This window comes from Haliotis asinina, chromosome 9 (genome assembly GCF_037392515.1).
Source record: "Haliotis asinina isolate JCU_RB_2024 chromosome 9, JCU_Hal_asi_v2, whole genome shotgun sequence".
NCBI lineage: Eukaryota > Metazoa > Mollusca > Gastropoda > Lepetellida > Haliotidae > Haliotis > Haliotis asinina.
In genome coordinates, this window is record NC_090288.1 from 44,010,614 (window position 1) to 44,023,688 (window position 13,075).

A 13,075-nucleotide genomic window follows, 5' to 3' on the forward strand; every position below is an offset into this window, starting at 1 on the left:
AGCTGGCACTGAGGACCACCAAAAGTATCTGACATAACAATTACATCATCACCAAATAACAACATTACAATTTCAAGAACATCTTAAAACAATTGCACTCTATGTTCACCACAACTTATGGTTTCTCCCGAAAATGCATATGTAAACAATGAGAACAACACTGGGCTCACAATGGAATTAACTATCAACGTAAGGAAATTAGGACCAATACCAATGAAAGTATTTTTTTAAATATTTGACATCCAAATTGAGCCAATCTATTTGTACTGGTCAGAAAGTTAGGGGTTAAAAGATAACATTGAATAAATTCACTTACAAACATGTCAAAGGTTTCTAAATGTCAGTCCACAGACACCAAATGCAGTATTATAGGGAGAAAATGGACGGTTTCCAGTTTATAGTGATTCTTACGTTCAAACGATGCAATATTGGCTTAAGTTAAGGACAATGCATAATGGACGATTTCCGTAACCGCCATATAATATGCTGTGTTATCTAAATATTGCTTGGTACAACACATAGGAGTCTGAGATCCTTCATACACTTTGCTCACACGGTTTGGGATTTCTCTGGTTTTCACTAGCTGTCGGTGGTCCCCGGGCTTTGATTCACACTTTGAAAGAACGCTTGATCAACATGTTTTACCAAAATTAGACATCTCCTCTGAAAAACAGCTCACATTATACCTTCTATAAAAATGTAAGAGCCTTCTTGAGGGGTATCTGTGTTCAGATTTGGAATGTGAATTCCGTAAAGTACTGGTCAAATTCAGATCTGGTGTCTTACGTCTTAGAGAATAACGTAGGAAGGTGGCAGATATCGATGTATCTCAAAGACTGAGTGAGTGAGTGAGTTTACTTTTACGCCGCACTCAGGAATATTCTAGATACATGTCGGTGGTGTGTAAATAATCGAGTCTGGACCAGACAGTCCAGTGATCAACAGCATGAGCATCGATCTGTGCAATTGGGAGCTAATGACATGTGTCAACAAAGTCAGCGAGCCAGACCACCCGATCCCATTAGTCGCCTCTTACGACAAGTATAGTCGCCTTTTATGGCAAGCATGGGTTGCGAAGGCCTATACTAACTCGGACCTCCACGGGTCTTTATCTTAGAAAAATGTCCTGTATGAAAGTAGATTCAGAAGATGAATGTCCTTTTATGTTAAAATGTCCAACTTATAAACAACTTCGGGGTAGAGTTTTGCCTAAGAATTTTAAGTCCATATGGTATTGTTTAGGATTATCCTTAAACAAAAGAAACAAAACTGAAGACATAAAGAATCTAGATCGTTTTATTTATTATGCATACTTAGTAAAAGAAAAGTTGAAATAGGCATTAAAGAAAATCCAGTGCAGCTACACATATATATGCTACTGATGCTTTTCACTGGAGGTGTAAGATAAACTACACAGGTAGACAGGCAAATGCTAAAATGTTTAAGAAATATTTCGCTCGTTTAGTTTACTAGTTCATACCTGTTTAGAATATGTAAATTAATATGTATATAGGCCTGTGACTTTCACACGTAATAAAGACTTTATGCTGATGATATGAGCATGAATGTCTGAAGGGATGCAGATCATCTATCTTAACTGTATCCATCTCAAGACGGCAGTCACGGCTTTCTTCAACAAGGTTACCAAACACGCTTTCCCCAAAGGTATTAAGAGCAGAAGACATGTGGAATTTATGCTGGTGTACTGGTCCGAGATCGCGCCAAGGAAAAGTAGTCCCCAATGCACTATAAGTGTTAACCAATGTTTGCCATGAAGTGGAAAATGGTTAAAACTGTCAGGAAGAGGGAACCAGGACTGTTATGTTATTATTTTCAAGTGAAACGCTCTCCTTTAAAATGTTCCTTCATAGAAGAAACATTTCCTTCTCACAGCTGCCAGCATATCTTTGCAACAAAAGTCATGGAATTTACTTGCGGCTTTTATCTGTCCGCCCATATCTCACACGATCACCGTTTTATTAAAATTTGAAAAAACTAAGGCTTCAACTAGTCATTTCAACGAGTCATGAGACTTAGTCGTAAACAAACTGAATTTCTGATGGCATGAAATGATGGGGACTAGGTCATTATCAAAAGCAAGCTTGATTATTAGTGTGTGATTATATCTGTCTGTCTCTGGTATCTGTGGTCCACAATCAGTTATGCACAGACTAATGCCCGGACCATTGTTGAGTGTAGAGTGAAACGGCTCTCAACTACTGCTTGAATCTGTCTTCATGATTTACAGCCGGTGAAGACTGACGGTAAACTGGACATTCGATTCATCAGTTACCAGTCGGATGGCAAGGAAAGCAGAGGATACTGTTGTGACGGTTCATTCACGAAAGAGTGCCTTAATAAGTGCGATCCAACGTTTACATTGTGCATTGATGGGTGGGTACAACAAAAACATTTATTGAGAAAATACATGAGCTAAATATGTTCAATTCCTGACAGTTTTGTATTTGTAGACTTCTGTATCTCTTTTAAATGAATGACATGTGCCCTTGTTTGGTAACACTAAATAAAGGTTAATTTAATGTTGTCTTCTCAATCCTTTCTGTGAAAATGATTTATTATTTGCAGTATACCCTCGTAATAGAAATACAGATATGTCAAAGTTATTCATGACTTATAAAATCGCCTTCATTGCGCTTGACACATACTTCTGTCTTTGGAACCTTTAATGTGCCATTTGGTGTGCCCTTTTGAAGCTATGTATCAAAGGAACGAATTCAGGCCTTCAATACCTCACTGCTTTTTATGTCATTTTGGGACATTGCGTTTTCAGTGTGTCACTTTGTTACCTGTAGAGTTGATGCTATAGTATTATAGCCGATGTTATTCCAGGCCTTACAGAAACCAACCGTGTTCTGTTTACAAGAGGACCATAAACTACATAAACAACCATAACACAGTCCACTTTGGACGCAGCATTCAAGGAACACCGAATCCTTTCATCATACGCGTGGACAATGCACTACCGGTAAGGCTGTTATCTCACTCTTTATTTCAAACAGAAGGGGACATGTCAGATACGGTCATAAGTCGCCAAAGCTTGTGTGATCCAGGTTTTGATTATTTACAAGCAATAACTTCCATGATGTCTGTTAGCGGCATTTAGAAGTTGCTGTAGATGACCAAGATCTTTTATGGACTAAGCTTCTTTATTCTTTCCACGCAGCGTTTCGGGAGCATTATATTTGTCAAAAACTTCGATGTTGACAACATTCAAATAGAAAATATATCTCAATGTGTATACTTTAATTGATTCAGCTACACTTAACTAACGTAAACTAAACATATGGTATGTATTTTCTTTTACTCAGTCCTCGATAGAAATAACGGTGCGCGTGTATGACCATGATGACACCTCCAGTGATGACTACATGGACACACTGTCTATGCTGATCAACATCCAGGCCGCTGCTAAAGAACAGACAGCTGTCTACACCCCATACACTTTGTGGGGAAGGACGAAGTGAGTCAGACTCAAATAAAGCTGGATTTTGCAGCACGAACGTTAAAAATATAATTTATTGTGAATGACCATCGGTCTCGCAGGGTGGTGGGGTAACCTAGTGGTTAAAGCACTCGCTCATTATGCGGAAGACCAGGGTTTGATTCCCCATTTGGGTACAATGTGTGAAGCCCAATTTTTTCGTGTTCCCCGCCGTGATATTGCTGGAATATTGCTAAAAAGCGGCGTAAAACTAAACTCACTCAACCACTCGGTCCCGCATCGACATAATGCCAATTTGACTGATGCACGTAAACATAAACAAACAGTATTCATGATCAAGTTGGTAAAAGTGCACAAAGTGCAAAATGTTCTCGTTTGGTTTGTTTGTTGTGTAACGCCGCACCCAGCAATATGTCAGGCATGGGACATAAGTCCAGATAATCCAGCGATGAGCAGCTTAGGCATCGGGATATATTTGGGATGCGATGAAATTTGTCAACGAAGTCAGAATGTCTGACTTCCCGATCTCGTTAGTCGCATCTAAAGTGAAATGTGTAGAGTGACTTATTTTCCAGGTTAGAAATTGCTGTCCGTGCCTACTGTGACCCTGACTGGTATGGGTCAGCGTGTGAGAGACATTGCAAGGCCACGCCTGACCACTGTCACTATACGTGTCACCCGAACACAGGAGCTAAAATGTGCTTTGAAGGTTTGCTCAGAAAGTTGGTGTGAGCGTTGATGTGAACTGTTATTTAGATCTTTGAGAAGTTGGAAGAAAGTCCAATGCAACGATATTTTTAACTTACCAAAGTTTGAGTTGTTAGAAATTGACGCCCAGAATGGATAAATGGATGATTCCAGGTATATTGTCCACCGGACATAAATACAAGTGCCATGAAATAAACTTTTACTTTGCAATAGACAAAAGTTCTTGTGTTTCTTGTGATCCTTCCCCTTTAAAGAGTTGGCAAAGAACATAGAACCGGGTTGTCCAAACGTAACTATTTAAAGTGTTAAAGTGGTTATTGAATCACTTTTAAGGGTGACACCCATTTTCATGTGTAGACATTCATCTGACAGTGAACATCCAGCGGGATATCGGAACCATCGGTCTGGAATGACAAGATTTCAGTGAAACATTTTTCTGTTTACTGCATTAATTTCAATTAATTTCAATAATACAATTTCAGGTTGGAAGGGAGACAAGTGCAATCAGGCCATCGATGAATGCACAGAAGGTGACCACATTTGTCAACATGGAGGTACTTGTACAAATACACACGGAAGTTTCGAGTGCGTTTGTGTGGCGGGGATCAAAGGTAAATAGACTGTGTCTGTCGTCATTGTACTGACGATTCACTGAAAAGACAAGGCCACATGGAATACATTTCGCACTTGCTAGTATGGCTATTAATAAATCACCAACATCCCTTGTATGGCAGAGAATACGTATTATGACAGTATAACTAAGTGTTGCCACAAGTAAAGTATGATTTGCCTCATACGTACAAACTGTATCCGTATTATAAATGTATATATTCAAATATTTTAAACGCATCCACAGTTTGTGGAAATATATTTACCTACACGCCTGCACTCAAATGCACTTTACGAACCCATTAATACGTGCACCAATCATATTGTGGTTCTGCTTGAAACATCGGTTGTTACTCCTCCTCGGTAGAAGGGTTAAAACCGTTAAGGGCAAGATGTGTGTAAGTTTTAAGTTGTGTGAACACATCTGTTCATTGATACTTTTTATTTGCTTCTTAATACCTAAAATTTGTAAAGGAAAACTATGTGAAAACATCACCAACCAATGTGCACTGGGGCCATGTTTGAACGGAGGGACATGTGACGGAAACGAATCGGACTTCAAGTGCTCATGCCCAGTTGAGTGGACTGGAGTGACATGCGCAGATAAGATTAATTTTTGTGACAGTTTTCCTTGTAATATGGGCCATTGTTCACCGGATCTCTTGACGGCAGCTCGGTTCAAGTGTGACTGTGATTTTGCATGGGTAGGAGATAGATGCAGCCAAAGTGTTGGTAAGTGAAATAGTGTCTTCTCTACAATCAAATAATTGTACTGAACGACATACGATGGCGTTTACATTAATACAATGCAGAGCAATCAGTGAAACATACCTGGCAACAACACATTGAATATATGATATTATTGTTAAGATGTGTCAGCAATCACAGATGTCCAGTTTTTTTCTTGGGTCAAACTTGGACATCTTGACTGAGAGGTTACAACCTCCAAGGGAGGTTACTGTCTGTCGATGTCAAGAGCAAACCCGATGTTATACGGGAGCCTCAATCACTTGGCCTGATGACCTCACATGAGAACACGAAGGTGATATGTGTTTGGTTTTTGTTTTGTAGAAAACAGGCGGGCCGTGGTATCCTGTCAGGGCACTGAGTACTAGTTGGTGTGCTTTTTGTTTTGACAGTGATATGTTTGATATGTTGAACTTGACAAATTGATTTGTAAATGCATTGTGAAGTTTCATTTCATTCCTGTCAGTGTGTAATCTGTTATATATGTATTCTAAAAATGTTCATGTTGTTTGTACTCAGATGTTGTCAACATCACACTCCTGGGTAAGATCGATCATACAAATAGAGAAAACCTGACTGTTGGCTTGAACAGACTCATCACTCAACTCGGGAAAATTTCAGGAAAGGTGGATGTCAAGTTTACAACAACTCCACGGAGAGAAAGCAAGTAAGTCACAGGAAGAATGATGATGATGATGATGATGATGATGATGTTGATGTTGGTGATGATGATTTCATTGTTTGAGTAACCCGTCTTCCTATGCAGGTTATGAGTTGATGTCAGAAACTAGGTTTGTGGTGAATATATATTTCAGCTACACAACAACGTACGTACTACTCTACACTGCTGTGGAGAACGACTCCTTTCTACACGGTTCTTTAGTGGATAAGATCTTCAAATCCAACACTGACGAAGTCCTCAATGGATACCTGCCTCTTCCGTTGTACCCTCCTCGAGAAGAGAAGGCAGGGGCGAAGGTGACGCCCAAGATACCAAAAGATGTGCTTACTGATCAATCAATTGTCTTATCAATTATTATGTGTGGACGTGTCCCACAGTTAGCTCTTAGTAGCTGTTAAATAATAAATCCTTATGGTAGCTGACTTATGACCGCGGTTTGTCAATGCAGTATTCAATCACATTTCCCACAAGTATGAACTATTTTATCACTCGGAATCGTAACAAATGTATACAAGAACACAACCTGGGTAAATACTGGTTACGGTATCATTTGGAATTACGATGAGATCCTCTTTTTGCGAATATGTAGTAGGAGGTTCTTTGACATGATCATTTCGGATTACTACAGGTCAATATGGGTGTATTTCAGAGTCCACATGACAGCTGGGACACAAACCAATACGTATTGGCCATTCTACCTCCTGTAGGACTTGTCCTGGTGGCTGTACTGTTTCTGGAGGCTTTCTGTATCTGGAGAGGAAGATCGTAAGTGGCATATGGCACATTGATTGAATATTATACGATCGTCTATCAGGGGAGGGCGACAGCCACTCTGACGAAACTAGCTATCTAATCAGACATACACTGAACAGCAAAAGAAACGCAAGTTCTAAAACAAAAATCTAAAAAAGTGTAAGAGTTCATGCATATGTCTTCTACTATAGGAAAATATGACCCACAGCTGAGTCGTAGTTTTTTTTGCTGTTCAGTACATATTCCGGCAATCAGAGTTAATACTTTCCCTCAAGCAATACGTTATGACCTGGCTATTGTAAATAAATTGTGAAAATCAACTCGAGAAATGGTTCGGAGAAATATACCTAAATTGGGGGTTTTGCATACATCTGACATTGTAAATTCTTTGAGATGCATTTACAAGTTGGAGTTGTAAGGAAAAATGACAATAAATTATATGGATTGACAACTTCCTTACTGCTATCGGGGAGACGTTTCGGCACAGGGCCTAACACCGTTATCAAGCAAGTGATGGGCAGTATGAGGAAGGGAAGGATACATACAAGTTACTGACTGTTGACGTGTGTTGTTGAAGTCCTGTATGAAGACTTGTTCCAACACCTAAAACAAGTCCTACGTAGGAAAAACATCAAACCCCTAAAAACCCGAATCAAAGAACACCTGACCTCAGTACCTAAACTTGACTCAAAATCAGCCCTATCTGATCACAGCAAAGACAATCCCGACCATAGTATCCAGTGGGACAAAACCCAAACCCTATCAACCAACCTGAAAGACTTTAAGCTCAGGAAACTCCAAAAAGCCATCCATATCAAAAGATTCCATCCATCAATCAACGGTGTGCAAGGTTAAAAAAACACCTCCTGCATATTAGCAACTCATTAAAGATCCCCATTACTGACTGTCCTCCGCTTACAGACACATCCTCTAACGTCGCTCTCATAGCAATAAAGACGTTGTTCATCCATATATTGTCATCCTTTCTTATCTGACACTGTACTTGAATATACAGGAAGCGAAGAGTCGATTTATCAAAATGGTTGCATAAAATCATTATGTAGACTGATACATTTTACCTTGAACTGTTCAGTTGAGAACCCAACCAATGATATCCAAATGACCACTCACAAAATAGTGGGCATTTGTAGGACTTATTAGCATTTAGCAACAATCTTTATATTGCCTATTTTAAGCGACAAGACGGAACAACGTAGAGGCCACAGTCAGCACAGTCCATTTGCCATGGACGTGAGATGCACTAGGAACTTCCATCGAACAGGTGCAATGACACGAAAACCCCAGGAGGCAAGCATATCTCCAGATGGTTACACAAGTCTTCGTTTTCTTGAGGAAGATGAAGAATCACGGGACACACAATGGAATGACACTCCAAACGTCCACCAACCACCTGAAACTATGACCCTTGACCCAGATCGTCTACCGAGTATCAGCGTTTATCTAGATAACAATGGTCATGGTGACGAAGAAACAGTTGACAGGAACTCTTGTGACATATCAAGCATCCACTTAGTAACTGAAGATATGACCCTTGATGAAGTGATTGGACATTGTTTCGGTGTTTTTCCATATGACAACACGTGTCACTGTGACGAAGCAACGCTCCATGACGTGAATGTCGAAACGCTCGACACACGCTCTGATGAGCCATCAAACGCCCTCTCAACAACTGAAGATGGGTCCCTTGACACGATGAGACCGAGCGGATATCCAGATGGCCACGCACGTCTTGGTAACGTCGGAACACTCGATACACGTCGCTGTGTTACATCATACATGCACCCAACCCCTGGAAGTTTGACCCTTGATCAGGGAAGTGAGGTTGAGTGTGAGGGTGAGGGTGAGGGTGAGGGTGAGGGTGAGGGTGAAGGTGAGGGTGAATGTGAGAATGCTGTGTACACAGCCATCGATGAAATCGATATGGAGAGCATCTTGCAGGAAGACCCTTATGAAACGATAGAGTCCATTGATGAGAATATGATAGAACATCTCACAGAGAAAAACACATGAAAGGATAAATGTGTAGTCGCCTTGGACGATGTTTCTGTCAACAAATAAGAAGAATGAATGGAAAGTGTCATAAGTATTGGTGATAGATAATGCAAGAAGTTGGATATTTGTTAAAAGGGCCCATTTGGGACCGGCATACCAACAGTAAACTATTTTTGCAGTTATCAAGGTCATAGTTTAATGGTTAAAGTTTTGCATGTTGACTGGGTTGTAATCCAATGTGAATACATATTGTGTGTACATTATATATAAGATATTGTGCATGTGATCCTATGATGGTGGCACGTGAAGGATTAATTTCCAAGACCATATGTTGGATAACCTGAAGAATTTTGATAGCTAGTGGTGAATCTTTGTTCAATTGTGAATCCCATGTATGATATAAATGGGCTAGAGTTATGAATATCACTTAACTTTCACAGATATGAATATCATACTATTTCTTGTATTTGCAAATATAGGTGGACATGAAGGCCAGTTTATAATTATGTACACGTGTTCATTGTGTACATTAGCGTATGTAGGTTTAGCATTGTTGATCAGCAGCCATTTCAGCTTTGTAAATAAAATAATCTTGGATCTTTATATATTCACTTTCACTCACGAGAATTGTTCCACTCCACCCACCAACTGTTCTGGACTGGTGTTTGGTTGACATATAGTTGACACATGGATGTGATGCTAACATATCTGTTTGGGAGTAGACCGTCACGCCCAATGTGTTTGCTGTGATGAGATGGTGGCAGGTGAGGTCCTTTAAGAAGTCGGGGGTCCAATTCGAAACTTTCATTTAGCAGCAAATATCACTGATACCACCCCTGTTAGCAAGAAATGCAGGAAGGCTTCGAGGCATGCTACCTACCGAGGAGTCGATTGGTGTTTGTATCAACAAGCGATGTGAGCATGGCTGAGTTTACTGAGAGAGATGGATTTGGACTGAGTGCTGGTCATGGCATGAGTGAGTGAGTTACGCATCCATGTAACAGTATTAAGAAACCATGAGTGAGGGAGTATGGTTTTAGACCACTTTTAGCAATATTCCACCAATTTCTCTGCGTGGGAAACCGGAAATTGGTCAAGCCATCTTAAAAGCACACTACTTGAGCGTGCTAGAGCGACAGGATGGCCCGAAAATCCACATATCAATGGCAAATCGCTGAAGCTGCATTGGGACAATGCCATGCTCATGTATACTTATGTGACGGAGCAAAATCTCCGAGATCAATTCCGGCGGCTTAGATTGCCTTGTGAGCAATTTCACCCCACAACTGGTGCCCGCCAGGAACCTTTGCAAGAGGAAAGCTTCACACAGATGTCTGCATCAGCCTCTTCCCTCCCCCTGATGGAAACTCTTCTGACAAAGAGCCTCTTGGCCCCGAAATGTTTTACCCTCAGTTTCTGACCTTTTCGAAAATGGTACTTATATTTTGTTCAGTTTTATGTGAGGAATATTGTGCTTTACCTTTTGAGAAACTGAGGCCAATGAAGCAGCTGAACGTGTCTTTTCCCTAAAACTGATTTACTTCACGAAATTATTTCTCTGAAACTTTCTGCAGACTGTTCGTTACATGAAGTAAATGGCTGTGTCTGTGCTGCCGCTCGAACCTTGGAGGAACTTCACATAATTATCAAAGATAAAACATCTTACGATACCAACAAAAGAAGAAAATGGTTTCTCATAAAACTTTCTGAAACAAGAAGAAATATTTCCTTGATTTAGATCGTCGGGGAATCCCATGTCCGAAAGACAAAGGTAATTTGTAGAAACTAGAGTTGTAATGCAAAACAACAAAAGAAAGGTACTTTTAGCAATTTCTCAATTCCCTAAAGGCAAAAGTAAAAGTGTGGACCGAAAGAAAGAAAAAATAGGAAAGAAAAACAAATTCCCGAAACAAAAGAAACTTTCTAGAAATAATGAAAAGCAGTTGTATCGGCAATTTAAGATAAGTGGCGATGTTGAGCATGATAAACGGCCTATCATGGATGCCAGCGAAAGGTTATGGAAAGAGTTGTGGTCTGTACACGGCGACTGTAACCCGGAGGCACCATGTGTCCGTGATTATGATCATGTAATGCATGACAAAGTAACTAGGTCGTTTGTCTGTTATATTTCACCAGATTGCTTGAAGAATGTTATCCAAAAGTCCAAATCTTATACAGCTCAAAGACCGGATGTCCTCTTCTTTACAAAACACTTTTACTTCACTGATTTAATTCTCTTGTGGACACAGGTGATGTTCCTCCATGATTTTGCAATGGTCGTGCAATACTCCTTCCCAAAAATGGATACCTGATTGATCCCCAAAACTTCCGCCTATCAGAATACTCAGTACAGATTATTCCCAGGGTGTTTTACAAACCTCGTGCCTCATGAACAGAATAGCAATTCAACCGACTGCTTTGCCGGGATGAAGTCAGTTGGTCTTCTTTGTTGCTGCTCAGGACCAGTCACTTCCCACTCACAATCGCCAGAATGTAATTCTTAAAGTACACTGTCGTCAGACGCCTTATTGTTCTCGGTACCCTCTGTTTGGTACCTCCTGAACTCTTGGTACAGCTCAGGAGAGTGCCCGGTTTCTCCACTGGGACCACAGCTCTTCTGACAATCTGGGTAATGAAGTAAGGCTGCAGTGTCGAGGAGCCTTCATATCCTCTGGAAAGTTCTTGCTGGGTTTGACTAAGCAAGAGTTTCCTGGGAGAAGTTCATTTGCTGTCTGCGCTGTGTGCAGAGGGGTCGAGGGCCCTGAGCTGATGACGAGCCTTAAAAGCCTGATTGTGTCAGGATCACCCGAACCCTCTCTGCTGCATTTCTATCTTTATTATATAAAACATAGATAATAATAACTGATTCATAGAGTGCTTATTTCTAAATGGTATTGCTCAATGGTGCTCAAAAGAGAAAAGATTGTAGACAATGTCTATGGAACGAAGAGTTTAAAAAAAGAGTTGTAGGGCAGTTCTGGAAGCATCAGCAGATTCTATAATTTCATTTAGGGCGAGTGGTAACATGTTCCAGAGATGAGGGGCTGCATCTGAGAACGTTCTTGGTCCCTTTACTGTTTGGACGTGAAGCTGTGTAAGCTGTAGGGAGGTTGACGAGTGGAGTGATCGGCTTGGAACATGGGGATGAACAAGGCTTTTGAGATAATGAGAAAACGTGTTTTTACAGATGCAGCTGTGTGTAGGAAGAAAAAGTTTGTAGTGAATTGTGCTTGATTCAGGAAGACAGTGAAGAATTTGGAGAGTGACAGTTTGATAGCATGGTCCACAGGCAACAATGCGGGCAGCTGATTTCTGAATAGAAGCTGGGTGGTGGTGAGGTCTAATAGGTTTCGGACCGTGCTAATACTGAAGATGTGGTAGATACTTAGCGATTTGATTTGATTTCCTAACGACATTGTTGATTGAAAGATGACACCAAGATTTCTTGAGGAGTCAGACTGTGTGATAACATCTTCCCTAATTTTAAGAGAGAAATTTTCACAGACTTTAGAGAGTTGATGCCTGGATCAAATGTCCAGAACTCAGGTTTGGTGTCAATTTCAGAAAGTTCAAGGTCGTCCAGTCTCTTATTTCAGCAACAAATTGCTGTATCCTCAGTGCACAACATTTAGCAAGGCTAGACTGGGATGACAGATATAGCTGATTGTCATCAGCATAGAGATGACATTTACGTGAGTGCAATGTCACCTATGGGAAGAATGTACAGGTCCTTGGGGAGCCCCAAGGTGGAGTGGTGGTACAGTAGAGAGACAGAGTAGGTGAGAACGTATCCCGTCAGAGACAGTTCAATCAACACCGACTCTGACCTTCGAACACTGCAGTGGCATTTGATGATCAAGAGCATCAAAAGCACTGGAGAGATCCAAAAGAACATGGGGAGTCATCTGACTCTGGTGACGTGCTTTGACCTGTACGGCGATTGGTAGGAACTGTGATCCACAGTTCTGTTTGCAACTATCTTCTAGAGCCACTTAGGCAGGAAGGACAAATTTGACATTGGCCTAGTTTCTGCATCAAGTATTGGTTTCTTCAGCAGCGGTGTGATGACAGCTTGTTGGTAGACACTTGGTACTTCATGA

General features: G+C 40.7%; 1 protein-coding gene across 1 annotated transcript; it reads left to right on the forward strand.

Annotated features, from left to right (window-relative positions):
* The first annotated feature begins 1,565 nt into the window (after nt 1-1,565).
* Nucleotides 1,566-8,993, forward strand: LOC137296446 (uncharacterized). Its single transcript, XM_067828236.1, has 11 exons — nt 1,566-1,640; nt 2,249-2,394; nt 2,851-2,986; nt 3,330-3,481; nt 4,039-4,172; nt 4,654-4,782; nt 5,255-5,512; nt 6,047-6,194; nt 6,343-6,505; nt 6,859-6,974; nt 8,159-8,993. Exons 1-11 carry the CDS (start codon nt 1,566-1,568, stop codon nt 8,991-8,993), a joined length of 2,292 nt encoding a protein of 763 aa, XP_067684337.1.
* The last annotated feature ends 4,082 nt before the right edge of the window (nt 8,994-13,075 follow it).